At 53.6% G+C, this 19,384-nt stretch overlaps 1 protein-coding gene across 3 annotated transcripts in view; it reads right to left on the reverse strand.

Annotated features, from left to right (window-relative positions):
- ATP1A3 (ATPase, Na+/K+ transporting, alpha 3 polypeptide) overlaps positions 1–19,060 on the reverse strand; it is a 41,416-nt gene extending 22,356 nt beyond the window's left edge. The window contains exons 1-16 of one of the 3 annotated variants that reach the window (XM_006900928.1): positions 18,866–19,060; positions 15,093–15,221; positions 14,930–14,989; positions 14,601–14,804; positions 12,963–13,076; positions 12,745–12,879; positions 12,054–12,171; positions 11,638–11,906; positions 8,148–8,346; positions 7,950–8,059; positions 7,736–7,870; positions 3,545–3,737; positions 3,134–3,309; positions 2,905–3,041; positions 1,945–2,095; positions 1,217–1,385 (exon numbers count right to left, since the gene is read on the reverse strand). In XM_006900928.1, coding sequence (XP_006900990.1) covers positions 1,217–1,385; positions 1,945–2,095; positions 2,905–3,041; positions 3,134–3,309; positions 3,545–3,737; positions 7,736–7,870; positions 7,950–8,059; positions 8,148–8,346; positions 11,638–11,906; positions 12,054–12,171; positions 12,745–12,879; positions 12,963–13,076; positions 14,601–14,804; positions 14,930–14,989; positions 15,093–15,221; positions 18,866–18,871 — 2,305 coding nt within the window. In that variant the 5' untranslated portion in view covers positions 18,872–19,060. Of the gene's footprint in view, positions 1–1,216; positions 1,386–1,944; positions 2,096–2,904; positions 3,042–3,133; positions 3,310–3,544; positions 3,738–7,735; positions 7,871–7,949; positions 8,060–8,147; positions 8,347–11,637; positions 11,907–12,053; positions 12,172–12,744; positions 12,880–12,962; positions 13,077–14,600; positions 14,805–14,929; positions 14,990–15,092; positions 15,222–18,865 lie in introns of those variants that run through there. The other 2 variants (XM_006900929.1, XM_006900930.1) reach the window with 2 other exon arrangements.
- Positions 19,061–19,384: the final 324 nt, after the last annotated feature.

Raw genomic sequence — 19,384 nt, forward strand, 5'->3', positions numbered from 1 at the left:
GGCGAGCTCTGGTGACCTAGTGGCAAGAAGCTGCAACTGCAATCTCAGAGGTGCACGGTTCGAATCCACCAGATGCTCTGCTGGAGAAGGAGGAAAAAATCACCTCCTGTACCAGTCAGATCTGATTTGACGGTATGCACAAAAAATAATGAAATAAAATAAATTTTTAAAAAAAGAAGAGGACAGAAGAATCGATGGGGTGTCTGTAAGCTTTCAGCTTTTGTGTGAGAGAGTGTCTTTGAATTGGATCAATTTGGTGGAAGTCTATGGCTTTAATTACAAATATCAGCGCTGCTGCATACTAGTCTGTGAATGTGGGAAAGTAGTTTATTTTTCTGAATCCCAGCATCCTTTAGGGCCAATTCGAATGACTGAATGAAGACTAAATGCTCACGCAGAAAGTGAGGGTGGCAAAGTCGGAATTGATTTATAGGGGTTTTTCAGAGGCAGTAAATCTCATGGGAGGAGATTACTCATCTTTCTTCCTTGGAGGAGCTGGGGGATTCAGACTTTTCACCTTTGGGTTGGTAGTGCAACTCCTTACCCACTAGACCACCAGAACTCCTGAGGACATTTAAAAACCTGGAAGAAAATTCCCCAAAACGTGAAAAGCTCTTATGCCCCGGGGGTGGATTATGAGTGTATCTAATTTTCTTCTTAGTACTTTTGGGCGTTTTCTAGCATGGTGATCCAGGATTACTTTGAGGATTAGCAGGATATGAAATGTGGACGCTCCTTCTCTGGCTGCCTGGAGGACAGGCAGGAGGCAGTGGCTCTCGGCTGGCCCACGAGGTCTCCCTCGTGGTGCTCTTCTCGCCCTGCCTACAAATCCCTACAGCTCTCGGGGTGGCTCAGTATCTCCAGCTACTCTGGGGGTGTCGTTGACACACTCTGGCGTTCCTGAGCACCGTGTTTGGTGGGTTAGGCAGTCCTGGAAGCATTTTTAGAGTACTCATTGTGTGACTAGGGGATGAAGAGGGTCTGTGGAACCCTTTGGAGGCCTCTCACCCCACCTGACCCACCAAACTGGTGCTCAGGAGCCCCAGAGTGTGCCAGACTGGCCCTGCCTGCAGGGAGCACCCAGTCCTCCCAGGCCCAGGAGGTGGGGACTGAAGAGGACGAGCTCATGGACCAGTGGGGTTCGGTGGCCCCACGACACAGTTCTGGACTGCTCCCCTCACATGCAGTGTCAAAGGACCACCCCCACCCAATTTACCTTCCTCCACGCCTGTGACAATGGAGGCAAAGTTGTCGTCCAGCAGAATCATGTCGGCTGCCTGTTTGGAGACGTCTGAGCCGGCGATGCCCATGGCCACTCCGATGTCGGCTTTCTTCAGAGCAGGGGAGTCGTTGACACCATCGCCAGTTACAGCCACGATGGCTCCCTGGAGGGAGTGGAGGATGAGTATAACCCCCAGGCCTGCCCTGGCAACACTCTCCCCAAAACACTGGAGTCTAGATCCCAGCCCCTGCTCCCTCACACCCAGGATCCCAGGCCCCAGTCCTTTCCTCCCTCAGACTCAGGATCCCAGGCCCCTCCTCCCTCAGACTCAGGATCCCAGGCCTCCAGCCCTCTCCTCCCTCACACCCAGGATCCCAGGCCCCAGCCCTCTCCTCCCTCACACCCAGGATCCCAGGCCCCAGCCCTCTCCTCCCTCAGACTCAGGATCCCAGGCCTCCAGCCCTCTCCTCCCTCACACCCAGGATCCCAGGCCCCAGCCCTCTCCTCCCTCAGACTCAGGATCCCAGGCCCCCAGCCCTCTCCTCCCTCAGACTCCCTGGAGTCCACACCCTTTCCTCCTCCTCCCTCAGACTCCCAGGAGTCCAAGCCCCTAGCCCAGGCCCCTAGCCCCTCTGACCCAGAAATCCAGACCCCAGCTTCATCTTCTCCAGGATCCTGCCCCCCAAGCTGCATCCCCTATGGCTCTGCAGACCCCTTCCCACCTGGCGCTGGCAGCCCTCCACTATGATGAGTTTCTGCTGTGGGGAGGTGCGGGCGAAGACGATCTCAGTGTGGTTCTGCAGGATCTCGTCGATCTGCTCGGAGGTGAAGTCTTTGAGGTCAGTGCCGTGGATCACACAGGCCTTGGCATCCCTGGGGGAGCAAAGGCACAAACAGGAAAGGCCTGAATGAGAGGAGTGGGGCGCACACCCGTGAAAGAGGGCCCCACAGCCCAGACCCACAGGCAGCTAGCCGGACTCCTGAGGTGGGGAGACTAGGGGCAGGGGTGTGTGGGGGGGTGCGGTGCTGCAGGATGAGGAAAGGGTCTCAGGATGGACCAGTCAGCAGTGGACAGCACAGAAAGGGGATAAAAACAGAGAGAGGTAAAAAGATGGGGACATATGACAACCAAAAAGGGGTGCATTGAAGGGTGGGCTGGGAGAAGTCAGGGGGAAATGTGCAACAGTGAATTAAAAAAATAATAGTAGACCAATTTAAAAACAAACAAACAAAAAACCCCAAAAGCTGGGGAAGCTAAAGAAGCCAGAAAAGCTGCAGAGATAAGAATGAGAGAAACAGACACATAGATAAACAAGAAAAAAGAGACACACACAAAGAGAGAATATGGGCTTTCCTAAGAGAAAGAGCGCTGGGATTTTCCTTAGTTTTCTGACAGGGGCAGTGTTCACAGTCCCATTTTACAGAGACGGGCATTGAGATGCAGGAGGCTGGATGACCTGCATGAGTCACCAGAGTCATGCGTGGTAAAGCCAACATTTGAACCTCCACAGTGCTGACTCCAAAGTCTGCAGCAGGCGCTACGCATTGTCACACGTGGAGGAGGAACAGGGAGGTGAGGCTCCCATACCACGAGTCCCAGGGGGTGGACAGCTGTGGGCACCTCGAGTGGTGCCCTGGAGGGCTGGGGCCCCAAGGTGCGGGGTGGGCTGGACAAGGCTCACCGAGGGTTGACCTGGCTCACAGGGATGTTGAGCCTGGCTGCAATGTCCTCCACTGTCTCGTTGCCCTCAGAGATGATGCCCACACCCTTGGCAATGGCCTTGGCTGTGATGGGGTGATCGCCTGTGACCATGATGACCTGCAGGTGTTGTTGGGAGAAGGTCCAGCCTCACCTGCTGGCCCCAGGACACCCCCCCACCGGCCTGCCTCCCCACCTATCCCAGGCCGTACCTTGATGCCTGCGCTTCGGCACTTGCCCACCGCGTCTGGGACGGCTGCCCGGGGTGGGTCAATCATGGACATGAGGCCCACAAAGCACAGGTTGTCCGTGGTGAAATTCACATCGTCGCAGTCGAAGGCAAAGCCCTTGGGGAACTGCTCCTCCGGCAGGTAGTAGTGGCAGAAGCCTGAGGACAAGGATCGAGGAGGGGTGGGGTATGAGGACTTCACCTGGGGTCACCATGACTTCCAGTCACGGGTTTCCCCAACAGTCAGTCAGTCTGGTCGTTTTTCATTGTCTAACACCTCCTGACCCTGTCTTCCATTCACCCACTCATTGTTCTGAGCCAGGCCTTGAGCAAGAGGCTCCCCAGCTGGCCTGCGGGGGGTCCCAGCACCCCCACTCCTGCCCAGGACGCGTACCCAGCACACGCTCGCCCAGGCCTCCGAGCTCGAGGTAGGCGTTTTGGAAGGCCTCCTTCATCTCCTCGTCCAGCGGCTGCTCTTTGCCCTGCAGCAGGATGGTGGAGCAGCGGTCTAGGATGCGCTCGGGGGCGCCCTTCATCACCAGAAGGTACCTATTGTCGTTGGGGTCCTCGGTCTCATGGATGGACAGCTGTGGATGGAGAGACGTGCCTGAGATGATCATCCTGGCCCATCTGGGGTTCTTTTATTTGACACCATCATAAAATATATATGGAGTCCCAGGTAGTGCAAAAGGTTAATGCTCTCAACTAAGCAAAAGTTGGAAGTTCAAGTCCAGCCAGATGTGTGCCTTGGAAGAAAGGCCTGGCAAACTACTTCTGAACAATCAACCACTGAAAACCCCATGGAGCACACTTTTGCTCTGACTGATACACATGAGGTCGCCTTAAGCCAGTCTATTTAATGGCAGCTGAGTGTGTTGTGTTTTTTTTTTTAACATAAACAATAAAATGCTTATCATTTAGATTTTTTTCCCTTCTTGTCCAGTTCTGCACCATTATTACGGTAGAGGCAAGACGTGGGTCAGCTATGGGTCGGTTCCACCTCGTCAGTACACAACAACAACATATAAGGGTGGTATGTTGCACTGCAGTCCCAAAGGTACGCAGTTTGAATTCACCAGCTGCTCCACGGGAAAAGATGGGCAATCACTTCCTGTGCAACTTACTGCATCTGAAAAACTCGCTGGAGGGTCAGCTATGAGTGGGTTCCCACTCAACGGCACACAACAACAACAATCCTATATTTCCACTGCCCATTTCCAAGGTTCTCAGGCATTAATTTAGGTCTTGGGACATATTTTTTTTTTAATTATTGTGTGTGTGTGTACCATCAAATCAGATCTGACAAGTACAGGAGGAGATTGCTCCTCCTTCTCCAGCAGAGCATTTGGTGGATTCGAACCGCGTACCTCTGAGATTGCAGTGCAGCTTCTTGCCACCAGGCCACCAGAGCTTCCTTGGGAAATCTGTATTTCACAGAGTCAGTTGTTCATCTCTGCTAAAGACGTCTCTTCGTCTGACAAAGATTTTTGTCTCTTAGTTCTCTCCCATAAGGAGCTCTAGTAACTGAGTCTGTTCCATGTTGGGCTGCTAACTGAAAGGCCAGAAGTTCGAATCCTAAAGCCACTCTAAGGGAGAAAGAAAAGCAGTCTCCTCCAGCCAAGATTTACAGCCTCAGCAGAGGGCGAAGGGTTGCTATGAGTTGGAATCAATTTGACGACAGTGGGTTTGGTGTTTTTGATTGGTGTCTCTCCCACAGAAATCTCTGCTGTCCCGAAAGATGCGCTTCTCATTCTCTCATCTTAAATCTGACTTATCAACAGAAATGACGGCTAATTTCTGAAGCACCCTGGACCCAGCCTCTTCCCAGCCTTGCACAGCGTCCCCCAGCAGCAGCCCTGCCATCAGCACACAGCATTCCTACAGCTCCACACAGGCCTTTTCCACAGCAGGCAGTGGGTGCCTTCGAGATATGCGAGTCTGTGTGAAATGGTGCATCCAGTCACTCTGGAAAACAGCCTGGGAGGTCCTAGAAAGTTAAACTGTGCATATCTGTGTTGCTGTTGTTGTTTGTTGTTATTATGTGCTGTTAAGTTGCTTGCAACTCATACTGACTCGTTATACAGGAGCCCGGAACCCTGCTCTATCCTGTGCCAACTGCACTATCTCTGACACACCTACCCCCATTACCTACCCCAGTCACTGAGTCAATCCATCTCATCTCAGAGGGTCTTCCTCTCCTGCGCTGTCCCTCCACCCTCCCAAGCATGATGTCCCTCTCTAAGGACTGGTCCCTCCTTGGAACATGCGCAAAATATGTCAGATGAGGCCTCAGCATGCTTGCCTCCGAGGAGCAGCCTGGTCGGCTGTGACTCTTAGCGACCTTATGCACAGCAGTTCTGCCCTCTCCTGCGCCGTCCTCACAACCTCTGCTGGGCTTGAGCCCTTAGTCACAGTCATTCCATCTGGTTGAGGGGCTTCCTCTCTTTCTCTGACCCTCCGCTACTGCAGCATGTAATCCCACTTCTGTAGAAATTATATGCCCATGCAAAAATATCTATGTGAATGTTCTTAAGAGCACCTTTCATTATAATCAGAACCCCAAGGCCCTTCAACTGATGGATGGCTAAACAAAACATGGTGTCACCGTACGATGGAATTGCATGGAATTCAACCATAAAGAGAAACATGAGGTTCTGAAATACAGTGTAACATTGATAAACCTTGAAAATATTATGTGGAGTCAATTAAGCCAGGTACAAGAGGCCGAATATTGTCTGATTTTACTGATATAAATGTCCAGAATATGTAAGTGGCTAGAGGCAGAGAATAGGATGGCGGTTCTCTGGGCCGGGCTTGAGGGAGGAGGTTCAGAGTATCTGTTTGAGATGATGAAAAAGTTCTGGAAATAAATAGTGCTGAAGGCTACACGACGTTGTGCATGTCCTTAACTTAACACTATGGAATTATACCACCTCAAGATGGACAAAATTATAATTTTTATGGTATGAGTGTTTTAATGCATTAATTTTTTTTTAAAAAGGAACTACTAACCAATGCTTTCTAGAGAAGCGATGATAGTTATAGAACAGGGTTCAGATCTTTAGTTCATAGGATCGTCACTATGATTCATGCTCCACTTGACGGCACTTAACAATAACAACAACAACAACAACAAATCAATGCTCTGGGCTCTGGTGGCCTAATGTAAAAAATTGTGCTAAAACCCCAAAGGCATGCGGTTCGAATCTACCAGCTGCTCCATGGGAGAAAGATGGGCAGTCTCCTCCTGTGCAATTTACTGTCTCTGAAAACCCACTGTAGGGTCAGCTTTGGGTCAGTTACAACTTGATGGTACACAGCAACAATCAATGCTACAACACAGATAACCTTTACATCACACTAAATGAATGAAGCTAGACACAAAAGGTCAAAGATACACTGAGCTGTTTTTATGTAAATTCTAAAACAGGAAAATCCAGAGGGTGAATTAGTTTAGGGCTGTGAGAAGGGAAAAGAGAGGATTTTTTTTTCTGAGAGGTTAAAAATGTTCTAAAATGGTGGTGCTGATTCACATCTCTGTGATTATGTTAAGAATATATAGACTGTACATGGTAAATGTGTGGTCATAGGCTGTGCTGTGTGAGTTGCATCTCAATAAAGTTGTTTTTTAAAATGCTAATCAGATCCTGCTTCTCTGTTCAGAGCCTGTGGTCCATATACCCCTCAAAGTACCAGCCCAAATCCTCTGCACTGCCCTCAAGGCCTTCCACCAGAGCTTTCATCTCGTGCCACACTCCCTGAGCTTATCGCCTTGCTCTTTCCCAGCTGTCAACATGTTACTGCCACAGGGCCTTTGCACATGCTGCTGGGAACACTCTGACCCCAGAAACTTGCATGGCTTCCTCCCTTGTCACTGTCACCTGGTGACATACTGCACACTTCCTCTTTCATTTGTTGTTGGGCCCTCTTTTGGGAGCTCTGATGGCCTAGTTGATAGAGAGTTTGATGACAGCTAAAAGGCAGGCTGTTTGAATCCATCAGCTGCTCTGAGGGAGAAAGAGGGGCAATCTCCTCCCTTGCAATTTACAGCCTCTGAAAATCCACTGGAGAGTCAGCTGTGGGTCAGTTCTGAGTCAACAGTAATGAGTTTGAGGTAATTTTCTGAGTGCACAGCTAATCCAAAGGCCCCATCTCTCAAGTCCACCAGCAGCTTCAACCTCAGAAAAACCCGCTGGAAGGTCAGCTTTAAGTCTGTTCTGACTCAATAGTAATGACTTTGAGATCACTAAGATGCAGGTTCCACAGGAAGACCCCAGCCCCTAATACTGAGCCTAGACACTTGGTAGCTTATTAAATAGATGAGCATTGCTGTCTCTGTCCCCAGGGATTGCTGGCTGTCCCCTACACTTGGCTTTACCCCCTGCATTTCCCTCCAACAGAGATCTCGCTCTGACCCTGGATTTGTTTCTCTCTTCATACCAGGTGGGTTTCAACTATCCCATTTTACAGTTGGAGAAACAGAGGCTCTATTTGCCCAAAGCAGGAGGGCTCATGGGGCAGAGGTGACCACTTCACAGGCATCAGATACGGGAGAAAATGAGGCCGCGAGGAAAGTCCCGGGTACCTGGTACTTGTTGGTGGAGTTGAAGGGAATCTCAGCCACCTTCTTGTTGCGTTCCCGCATCAGCTTCACAGAGCCGGAGGACAGCTCAATGCACTTGAGCAGGGCAGACTCCGAGGCATCCCCGGCCACGTCCCTCTGCGGGCGAGAGGACCATGAGAGCCGGCAGCAGAGGCGGGGTCGGACAGGGTCCAGAGGAGACAGCGGCTGGACCCACCTTCAGCACGGGGATGTTGTCCTGACCACCCTTGAAGACGGCACGATTGCAGAGGCCGGCGATGTGGGACAGGGCGACCCAGGTGTGTGAGCTCTTGTCAAATGAGGTGCCTGAAGGAGGCAGGTGTCAGGACCAGGCCCCCCTGAGCCCAGATCCTTGCCCTCATCCCCGCTCCACCTCCCTGGGCCCTGCCCTCACCTGACTGGTCCTCGGTGGTATCTGCCTCATGGATCTGGTTGTCAAACCACATGTGGGCGACTGTCATGCGGTTCTGGGTGAGGGTCCCTGTTTTGTCTGAGCAGATGGTAGACGTGGAGCCCAGGGTCTCAACGGCCTCCAGGTTTTTCACGAGGCAGTTCTTCCGAGCCATGCGCTTGGCGGTCAGCGTCAGACACACCTGGGGACAGAGTGTGGGCGGGAAGTCAGAGGTGCATGAACAACCTGAGTGTCAGCAATTGCAAGGGAGTCCTTTGTGGACTGGAAAAAATGGAGCACGACCCTGCTAGAGACAGCGCAACAGGAAGCAGCTCAGACAGAGCCCCCAAGAGGCACATACTGGAATGTTCACGCCATCTTCCAGTGCACAGTGACGGTTTGCATGTCGCTCTGAATAAAAAGTGGCATCCACTTCCTAATCCACATGCCTCTGGAAACTCTATGAACGTAGAGAAACGATGATAGTTCTAGAACAGGGGTCAGATCTTTTGTTTACAGGGTCACTATGAATCGTGCTTGACTCAATGCCACTTAACAACAACAACAACATGAATAAGAGAGAGGAAGAATTGATTTCTATGAGTGAAGAAGAGGTCTGACTATATATCATGGATTTCCAAAAGAACAAGCAAGTCTGTCCTGAAGAATGTGTAACCGGGGTGCTCCTCAGAGGTGAGGATGGGGAGACTTCACCTCACACATTTTGGGGGTGTTGTCCAGTCCTTTGAAAAGGACATCGTGCTGGAGAAGGTGCAGAGTCAAAGAAAGAGAGGAAGAACCTCGACAAGATAGATTGACAGCATGGCTATAGCAATGAGCTTGAACATGCCACAGACTGTGAGGAAGGCACAGGACAGGGAGAAGTTCAAATCTGCTCACAGGTCATAGTCAACTGGAGGGCACATAACAAAGATGTGATGCTGGAGAGGAACCTGGGGGCACAATAGTTATGTGCTTGGCTGCGAACCAGGAGGTCAGCAGTTCAAAGCCACCCAGCCACTTAGAGGATAAAAAGACTTGGCAACCTGCTCCCATAACAATTATAGCTAGGAACCTCTATGGGGCAGCTCGACTGCATCACGTAGGGCCAACTTGGAGTCAGAATCAACTTGACAGCACACAACGTGACACTAGAAACTAAGTCACCACCATTCCAGTGTCACCAGTGATGGCTAGATTGCCACAAGACTTCCAGAGAAAGACTAAAAAGAAAGACCTGGCATCCTACTTCTGAAAATTAGCCAGTAGAACCAAAGGACCACAATGCAGCCTTGCCCAGTGCAGTGTTAGACAATGGGACCAGACAGAGCTCATCCACTCCACAGCCTCTAACAATAATGTGAGGCTCACAGCAGCCACACCTAATCAGCTCAGAGTCTACTAACAGCAGAACAGGCAGAGAAATTGTGGAATACTCACACTATCAAGCCCACTCCCGTTGAGCCAAGCCAAGCTCGTAGCAGCCCTAGCACAGAGGAGGGCTTCCCTCAAGTCTGTGATGTGCTTTGGACTGCAAAGCTCTAGTGTTAATAGTCCATAGGGAGCTGTGCTGCTAGCACAAAGGTCAAGTTCACGTCCACCAGCGGCTCTAAAGGAGAAAGATGGACTATCTCCTCCCTTGCAATTTACAGCCTCGGAAACCCAACTGGAGGCTCGTCTATGAGTTGGTTTTGACTTAGGGCAATGAATGAATTGTGTTAATCTTTATGGAAGCCAACTGCACCAGCTTTCTCCTGAGAAGTGGCTGGTGGATTCAAACTGCCAACCTTCTGCTTAGCTGTTGAGGGCTTAACCATTATGTCACCAAGGTTCCTTACTCATAACACGGGGTGTGTTGGGCTGTTAACTGAAAAGCAGTTGGAATCCACGAGCTATTCCAATGGGGAGGGCTAGGAAGTCTTCTCCTGTTAAGATTTACAGCTTCCAAAAGCTGATGGAGGGTTACCACATGAGGAAATGGAAATGAAATTTGCAAGTATCTCAGATGCATATGAAAACCAGGCAATAAAAAAGGAAGATGGAAGAGGAGTGAATGCCTTTGCATTGTGGTGGTGGGGAAAGGTATTAGGAACCTCCAAGAGAACGAACGAATCTGTCTTGGAAGATTCTTTGCTCTTTCAAAGCAAGGATGGTGAGACTCTGTCACCACACTTTGGGCAAGGTGTCAGGAGGGGCCAGGCCCTGAAGAAGGACAGGTAGACAACTCGACTTGGAAAAGTAGAGTCAGGAAAAAAAAATTCAAGTAGGAAGCTCTTTCACAAGACTGAGTGATGCTGCAGTGGCTGTACCAACGGCCCAAGCACAGAGAAGGCTGGCAGGAAGGCGCAGGATCGGGCAGGGTGTGCTTCACACGGGGTCACTAGTCAGACATGGTTCGATTACACCTAACAGTAACACAGAGTGATGGAAAAGAATAAAACCCCAAAACTAAACCAACCCAAACAGACAAAACTCATAAAAATTACTCTTGCAAACACATAAATTGTCCTAAACTGCTAGAAGCCAGGCTAGGGTTTCCTTGGGCTGGAAGGAGGCACTGAATGTGGTCCTGGGGCGTTGCTGAGGGCCTGGCCTGGCACGGGAGGCACTGATGTGCTGAGCCTGATGCAGCCTCACCAGGCTGCCCTCCACAGTGTGTAACCCTTTGCACTGTTGTTATTGTGTACCGTTGGGTTGGAACTGACTCACAGCTGACCCGCCAGTGGATTGTCAGAGACTGTAAAGAGATAGCCCATCTTTCTCCTGAGGAGCAGCTAGTGGATTTGGACCTTGTGCCTGTGGGTTGGCAGCACAACTCCTTAGCACCAGGCCACCAGGACTCCCCAGCCCTTTGCATACACCTCAATAAATAGCCTTTTAAAACAAGGGAGCTTTTACAATGCTGGTATGGAAATAGCTACAGAAGAGATTAAATTGAAGAAGTCAAAGAAGATGGTATTCACAGCAGGGTGTACTCTATGTGCTTGGAGAAGCGTGTTCCATCCATACAGGGTCTGTGCATCTGGCCCACAGAGAGGGAGTGGGGGGGGCAGGGGCAATGGCCTTGTCATGTCTTTTGGAAACTTAATTCTTCAGACTTTCTAACTTAAGGGTATACTTTTAAATTCTGTAAGTTAATTTTTAAACAGGGATAGGCATGACCCCTTTGTCTTTTAGCATTTTGTGTGTCCTTCGAGTTCCAAGACCCTCCTCCCTGAAGATGCCCAAGCTGTCCTTGTCAAGAGCATCAGAGTCCTAGGCCACTAGGCCTTGTCCCTCAAACCCAGAAATCCAGGCCCCCAGCCCCCTCCTCCTCAGACCTAGGAATCTAGACCCCAGACCCTTATCCCTCAAATCCAAGAATCCAGGCCCCCAGGCCCCTTACTCCTCAGACCAGAATCCAGGCCCCCAGACTCTTATCCCTCAAATCCAGACCCAATAATCCAGCCCCCCAGACTCCCTCCACCTGCTGCCCATAGTGTCTGGCTCTTACAGTGACAGTAGCCAGGAGACCCTCAGGGACATTAGCCACGATGATGCCAATGAGGAAGATGACGGCCTCGAGCCACGTGTACCCCAGGATGAGGGAGAGGATGAAGAAGGAGACACCCAGGAAGACGGCCACACCAGTGATGAGCTGGATGAAGTGCTCGATCTCGATGGCGATGGGCGTCTTGCCCACCTCCAGCCCCGAGGCCAACGTGGCGATGCGTCCCATGACGGTGCGGTCCCCGGTCGCCACCACCACGCCCCGAGCAGTGCCTGTAGACAGACAGGACAGAGCCTGTCAAAGGGCCAAGGGAGGGCCTGTGGGGCCTCAGCATCTCTCAGCATCAGTTGGCAGCAGGCTCCTTTCTGGACCTGCCCAGGCCACCCTTCCCTCTCCGGGCACCCACTGCGCCCGCTCACCCTCCACGCAGTTGGTTGAAAAGAAGGTGATATTCCGAGTCTCCAGGGGGTTGTCATGTGTGCAGTCAGGAGAGCGAGTCTGGGGCTCGGATTCTCCCGTCAGGGAGGAGTTGTCAACCTGGAGATGGGCAGAGCAGGGAAAGCGGGGTTTTGGGGCACCCTATCAGGAGCGATGGGCTGAAGACGGTGATCCCAGGTGGTGAATGAGGTCTGAGAGATTAGCATCTTGAAGGTGAGGAGAGGAGCTTCGAGCCGAGCTCCAAGGGGTGGGGGTCTCTGAGGGGAGAGGGCTGGTGACTTGGACTTCTGGTCATGGTGGGGGAGGTCTGAGGGAGGAGGGAACTGAAGGAGCTTGGACTCTTGGGTCTGAAGGAGGAGGGGCTGGGAGCTGGACTCTCAGGTCTGAGGAGAGAGAGGTAAGGGGCTAATACCTGGGTCTGAAGGAGGAGGGAGGTGAAAGTTTTATATCTGAGTCTGAGGGAGGAGGTGCTGGGGCCTGGACTCTAAGTCTGAGGGAGGAGGGGGCTGGAGCCAAGATCTCTGAGTCTGAGGGAGGAGGTGCTGGGGCCTGGACTCCTAAATCTGAGGGAAGAGGTACTGGAGCTTGGACTCCTAAGTCTGAGGGAGGAGGTGATGGGTCTGGCACTTTCAGGTCATCTGAGGGAGTCGCGACCCCAGACCACAGGCATACCTTGCAGCCGTGCGCTGAGATGATTCGCAGATCAGCTGGGACTCGGTCTCCACCCTTGATCTCCACCAGGTCTCCAACCACCACCTCTTCAGCATTTACCTGCATCTTTTCACCTTCCCGGATCACCAAGGCTTGCTGGGGCGAGAAGAAAAAGTGTCACCTTCCTCAAATCCCTCAGCCTGAGAGTCATATATCACGGCCCATCTCTCTCCCCTCACCTGGGGAACCATGTTCTTGAAGGATTCCATAATCTTGGAGCTCTTGGCCTCCTGGTAGTAGGAGAAGCAGCCGGTGATGATGACCACGGCTGCCAGCACGATGCCCAGGTACAGCTGTGGGGGACAGCAGGGGGCTCAGGCCCAACCTGGGACCATCCTCTCAGTCCCACCCCAAGATTCTAAAGACTCTGGGAAGGGGAACTTTGCATGGGGTGTGGGGAGGGCATCTGACTCCAGAGTTGTTCGGTAAGAGGCTCTGTGTCTGCCTGAGCTAGCCTGTCTGTCTCTGTTTCTGTGTTTGAATCTCTGGTGTGTGTACATAAGTCTGTTTGCCCATCTTGGGGAATCTGGGTGTAGGTGACTGGCCTCTTGTTTGTCCGCTATCTACATCCCTAGTTTTAAATTAGCAGGTCTGTTTTTTTGTGTTGCATTTCTGTGTACGTCAGTGACATGCTTAGGATTGCGTCACCCCGTGCGGTAACTCATGATGTCCCCTTGTGTGAGCGGGGGCGATTGCTGAGTATCCTCAAGTTGGAACGTGCCCCAGTAGCTGACCCTCTAGCAGGTTTTCAGAGGTGGTAAATTGCACGGGAATAGATTGCCCAGCTGGTGGATTCGAACCTTTAGTCTTTGCATTGGCAGCGCCACTCCCTGCCACTAAGCCTCTGTGTAGGTGGAACTGCTAAGAAAAGACCCCCACCCGCAGCTGGGGAGTGGAGCACGCTGGCCCCGCCCCTGTGACGCCCCCCAGCTCATCCTCTCTCTCATTGGCCAAGACGAAAACCTTCTCTCTGCCCAATGGTGGACACTGTGGCCTGCACCCTGACTGGTGGGTGGGGATGGTCACTCCCACCCTAGTGACGTCACCCATGTGGCCCCGCCCCCTGAAGCGCCCGCCCAACTCCTGCTGCTGGGGATCTGAGACTTTTGGGTAATAACTCACAGGATCAGGGGCTCAGTTTTAGGGTGTGCAATTGCTCCCAGCAGCCCCCGTAAAGCTGTCATTGATGTCCATCTGTCTCTCTGTTAGTCTACTACGTCCTATGTCTTTGTGTTTGCTTGCCTGTTCATGTTTAGCGTTCTGAACACAGACTGGCTTATCTCTGTGTCTGTCGTTTGGAAACCTGCAACTCCACGTGTCAGTGTGTTTGAGTGCCCCTGAGAGCCCGTGTCTGTACGTGTGTGGGAACTAGGGGGCTCTAGGGGAATACATGTAGCTTGTGTGCACACAGGTGAGGTTCTCCAAGTAGCGGAGATGTGGCCCCGTTTTTATTGACACGGGACTGTAGAGATCATATGTCCCCGGACACACCAGCAGGTGAACATGCATAGGTCTCTACAAGAGCATTCTCACTCTTCAGGTACCTTTCAGTTTGTGGCCATCTGCGGATGTCTGTCGCCACTGAGGCTACGTTGCTTTGGGTCAGAATCAGCTTGCTGTGTGTGACCTTAGGTAAGTTACGTGCCCTTTCTGAGCCTCAATTTCCTCACACCTGTTCTGATTCTCTCACTAGGCACTTGTGAAAGTTGGATGAGAAAAGGGAGAGTGGGCTGTGGACAGGGTAGGGAGGCAGGATGATGTGAGCCAGAGTGTCCCTGGATTTGTGGCCTGGGACAGGACAGGTGGAGGGCCCTCACATTGTCACCAGCTGGGTCATCTTCCGTGCCAGCCTGGATGCCGTAAGCCAGGAAGCAAAGAATGGCCCCAATCCACAGCAGGATGGAGAAGCCCCCGAAGAGCTGGCGACAGAACTTGACCCACTCTGGGGTAGTGGGTGGTGGCGTGAGCGCGTTGGGTCCATCTCGGGCCAGGATCTCCTGTGCTTTGCTGTGGGTCAGACCCTGGGAGACATGGGGATTCATACAGGAACCCTCCCTGAACAGCCTTGGCCTCCCACCCTCCCTTGGCCCCTCCTCCCCAAGACCAAGACGTCTGGGCCTCCAGTCCTGGCCAGACCCTTCCACACCTGCACACAGTCCGTGTTGTACTTCCGGCAGACCTCTTCAACGGACATCTTGTGCTCTGTCTGAGGAACAGGAGATTGGAGGCAGTCAGGTGAGTGCTGGGGCACCTCAAGAGAAGGGGGAACGGACTGGAGGGAGGGGGTGGGACGGGGAGGATGGGCTTACCATCGCCACCTCCTTCTTGAGATCATCAAGATCCCGGCGCTCCTTAGTGCCCTTGCCCTTCTTGGGCGAGCCCTTGTCATCTTTCTTGTCCTGCGAGGTGGCGACACGATAGCTGTCAGAGCGACCAGACTGCGGGCGAGAAGGGGTTAAAGGGGGACACCGACCCTCCACGCGCCTGGGGGGGGTCTCTGCGTCTTGGGTCCACTTTGTACCTAATCTCGGGGTTTCCCCTTTGCCTCTGGGTATCTGAGAGCCTGTGAGGGCATCTCCATTTCCCAGTCACCCTCAGAGTCTCAGACTCGACATATCTTAGGATCCCTGTCCAGCTCTGGGTCTGTTTCTGGGCCCTTCTCTCAGATCTCTACCATTCCATCTCTAAGTATCTCTCTTTCTTTTTAAATCTGTATTTCTGTTTCTCCTCTTCTCTGTGTGTCTGCTTCTTGGTATATTATTCATTCTCTTCCTTGTCCTCTGGTCTCCACGACTGTTTAGTCTCTTTGTTCACTTTTATCTCTCCATCTCTGTGTGTTTGTGTCTCTCCCTCGATTACTCTCATCACTTCATATCATCTCTCTGTCTCGGGGTGTGTTTTCTCTGATCCTCAGTTCTTTCTGTGTCTCTGTCTCAGACTATTTTTGTCCCTATCTCTTCCCAAGTTCCCTGTTCCTCTCGGGCTGCTATCTCTCTCCTTGAGTTGAGATCTGCTGGGATTGAAGACTGTCTCCAAGTGGTTTTGTTTTTCGTCTCTATCTTCCTCCATTTTTATTCCCCCATCTCTTTGTCTCTGGCATTTAGTCTCTATTTTGTTCTCTTGGGTTCTTCCCTTCTCTTTGATGTTCTATACATGTCTCTAACTTTGCTTCTCTCTTGTCTCTGATTGATCTATCTCACTCTCACACTAGGATCTCGATCTCTGGCCCTGTGCCAGTGTTTCTGAATCCATCTCATCTTTGCCCAGGCCTCTATACTTCCAGCTCCAGGTCTTTCTGGGCACCTTTCCCTGGCTCTGTGTTCTCAGCTTTTTCTGGGCACCACAGCTGTTTAGTCTCTCTCTTTCAAAGGACCCACAAACCTTTGCAGACCCCATAAGGCCTGCAGGAAGGTGTGGGTCACAGTTGAAACAAAGACCTGGGAGGTATCTTCTGCGCACAGGGGGATGGCTTGGCTGGAGCAGGACCATTTAAGTGGGCTTTGGCCTCTCCCATGGGGAATGATGGGAGCTATGAGCATATGACTAGATTGGGAGCAGTCAGATCTCTGCAGAACCATGGGAACACCTTAAACCCAGAAGGATTTAGGTGTGGAAGAGCAAATGGGCCTGGACTGAACAGGGCATCACAAGGCGAGTGACCAGTTCTACATCTAGGGGCCTGAGAGCCTGGCAGGAGAGGCGAGGCGAGGCGAGGCTGGATGCTGCTGAGGGCCGATGACCGATCCTGCGGACCCAGGGCCAAGCTGGGATCCAAGGCTCAGCGCGGCTCAGCGCTAATCCCCTCGTGACCTTGTCGAGGGCTGAGCTGCCTGATGTCTGCCCCCAGACCCAGAGGCAGAGGGTGGGCACAGGGAGGGGCAGTGGCCAGGAGGCCAGAACGCAGGAGGAGGGGTGCAAGGTGGGCAGAAGGCCTGGCCCCGTGCCAGCCCTGCAGCAGCACTGCGTCTCAGCTGGGAGACACACAGGGGACAGGCACCACTGCAGTAGAGGGTCACCGTGTGTGCAGGTGGCCAGGCCCACGGAAGGTGGGACATGGAGGGAAATTGTCTTGAGTTTGAGCCTGAGAACGGGAAAGAGCAGCAGGAGATGGGAGCTTTGGAGGAATGGGGAGAACAATGGCAGCCTCCCTGTGAAACCTTAGGGAATGTTGGATAGCACAGGCTGGGGTCACACTAGGGATAAAAGTGGGGACCTGGACTCCTGGATCTGAAGGAGGAGGGGGCTGGGGGCCTGGACTCTGAGTTTGAGACAGGAGGTACTGGGGGGGCCCTGAATTCCTATGTCTGGGAGAAGGAAAAATGAGAAGGCTGGACTCGAGGCCTGATGGAGGAGGGCACTGGGACACCCCGGTCCCTGACAAGTTCCTGTTTGCCCTTGCCATGACCAGACTCCTTGGAGGAGTGGGGAGCTGAGGCTTCCCCAGTTCAGCAGGAGGCCCAGATGGGTGCACGGTGGGGTGGGGGGCACGCCTGTCTTGCTGTTGCCCGCCTCTGCGGCTCCTCCTCGCCATCTCCACATTGTCCACCTCCCCCTGATGCCTGCTCGCTGGCTCACGCAGCCTCTGCACCTCAGCCAGCCTCTCCCTCCCTCAGTGTCTGAGTCTGTCATCTCCCAGTGTCTCCCTCAGCCTCCCCTTTGGCCCCTGACCTTCTGTCCCTATTACTCAGGCTGACTCTGGAGAGGAGCTCCCTTTCCGTGTCTCTCTCTCCTTCTTTGCCTCAGTTTTTTTCCTTCGCTTCTGTACCTCCTTCAGGTCTCTTCCCCTCTCTGCCTGTGTCTCTGTCCATGTCTCTTTCAGAATCTCTCTGTCTGTCTGTCCTTCTCTGTGTCTCTGCCCATTTTGATCTCCCACATATCTCTATGCCTCTCCCTCCATGTCTGAGGCATCTTTGATTTTCCTCCTGGTTTCTCTTCTTTTCCTAAGAGACCCCCCACTTTTCTTCCTTGTCTAAGGCATTTGGCCTTAGCCACCTTCCTTCTTCCTCTGCTCCCTTCCACTTACCTGGAAGCCATCACTGGAGCCTCACATCCATCCCCCGCCCCCCCCCCGTCTCTCTCTAGCTCTCCCTCCAATTTTTCTCCCCATTCCCCCTCACCCACTCCAACCCCCAGATCTGCATCCCCACCCCCATCCCATTCCTAGGCCCATCAGCCTGCCTCCGCCATCTTTCTCCCCTCCCTCTTCATCGAGCTCCCCCAACCCACAGCCACCTTCTCCTCCCCACACCCTGTCCCAGACACACAGGGAGGAATCCAGGGCTGTGGTGGGGGTCAGGTGGTCAGCTGGGAAAGGAGGCGGCATCTGTTGGAGAGACCCACAGACAGACAAGGACACACGGACACAGAGGCAAGGGCACAGCCAAGCATGCATACTCCCCCCCTCGCACATGCATTTGCACACTCAGTCTCTGCCTTTGCTCTCCTGCTCTTCCTCCCCCCTGACTGCCCCCTCCCTTGTCTGTTCTCTGGGATTAGGGGCTGGACACGCACCCCGCAGCCCTAGGCTGCACCGCACTGCAGAGCCCCCCCATCCAGGCCTGGAAGGAGAAAGAGAGGTCACCTGGCTGTCCATCCCCCAGCCTGGACCTGTCCCTACGCTGGCCAACACTCCAGACACACAAACGCAGCCTCTTGCACACACCCAGACACCGCAGATGCGGTGACCATGTCGCTGACAGTCGGACACACAGCCACAGTCGCACAGTCACAGGTAGAATGCGCTGTCGGGGCCTAGCAGAGCCAGGGCCTCACGGACACATGCAGAAACATGCACGCACATGCGCGCGCCCCCGTGCACGCTCACACATGCACACACACAAGCCGCACAAGGTCAGGCAGAGGGCTGGGCCGTGCTCCCGCGAACCCCGCACACAAAGGCACGCCAACTTGCGCCACAGACCCCCGAGGCGACCCGCACACACTCCTCGCAGCAGCACAGCCACACGCACGACCCCCTCCCCGAGGTGACTCCGTGGACCTGGCTCCAGAGCACAGGGTCCCCGGAGCCCCGGCCCGCAGACACCCGCAATGTCACCCTCTGCCCAGCCGCCGGAGCACCTACCCCCATCTTGGCGGCTCCGCGGGAAGAGGGGCGGGCGGGCGGGACGGGGGCCGAGCAGGGGCCTCAGGGCGGGCTCAGGCGCGGGCTCTGGCTGGGGCCTCTGCAACGCCCGCGCCTCGGTCCGTCCGTCCGTCCCTCCGCACAGAGGCTGCGGTGGCCGCCGCCTCCGCCTCTTCATATGTCCGCACCTGCGGGGGGGCCGCAGCCAGCCAATCAGCGGCGCCGCTGCGCTGACAGATGGCCCTCGGCCCCGCCCCTGGTACTGCAGCTGTCCTGCCCCCCTGTCTCCGCAAAGCGGCGGTGCAGGCTGCAAGGGGGAGTGCTGCAGGGGGCGGGAATCCCCGGGACCCCGCAATAGGGGACCTAAAGGCCCCTGCGGCGTGGGGGGGGGTGCTTCCTTGGAGGGGCTCTGAGAAGAAAGGCCCCACCCCGGGAAATCTCCTTACTGTAGAGATGTGCCACCAGGGACAGGGGAGTCTTGGGGGGACCTTGGGGTTGGGGGAAGGCCAGTAAATCTCC

This window comes from Elephantulus edwardii, unplaced genomic scaffold (assembly GCF_000299155.1).
Source record: "Elephantulus edwardii isolate Elephantulus edwardi_28Jun2011 unplaced genomic scaffold, EleEdw1.0 scaffold00302, whole genome shotgun sequence".
Classification (NCBI taxonomy): domain Eukaryota; kingdom Metazoa; phylum Chordata; class Mammalia; order Macroscelidea; family Macroscelididae; genus Elephantulus; species Elephantulus edwardii.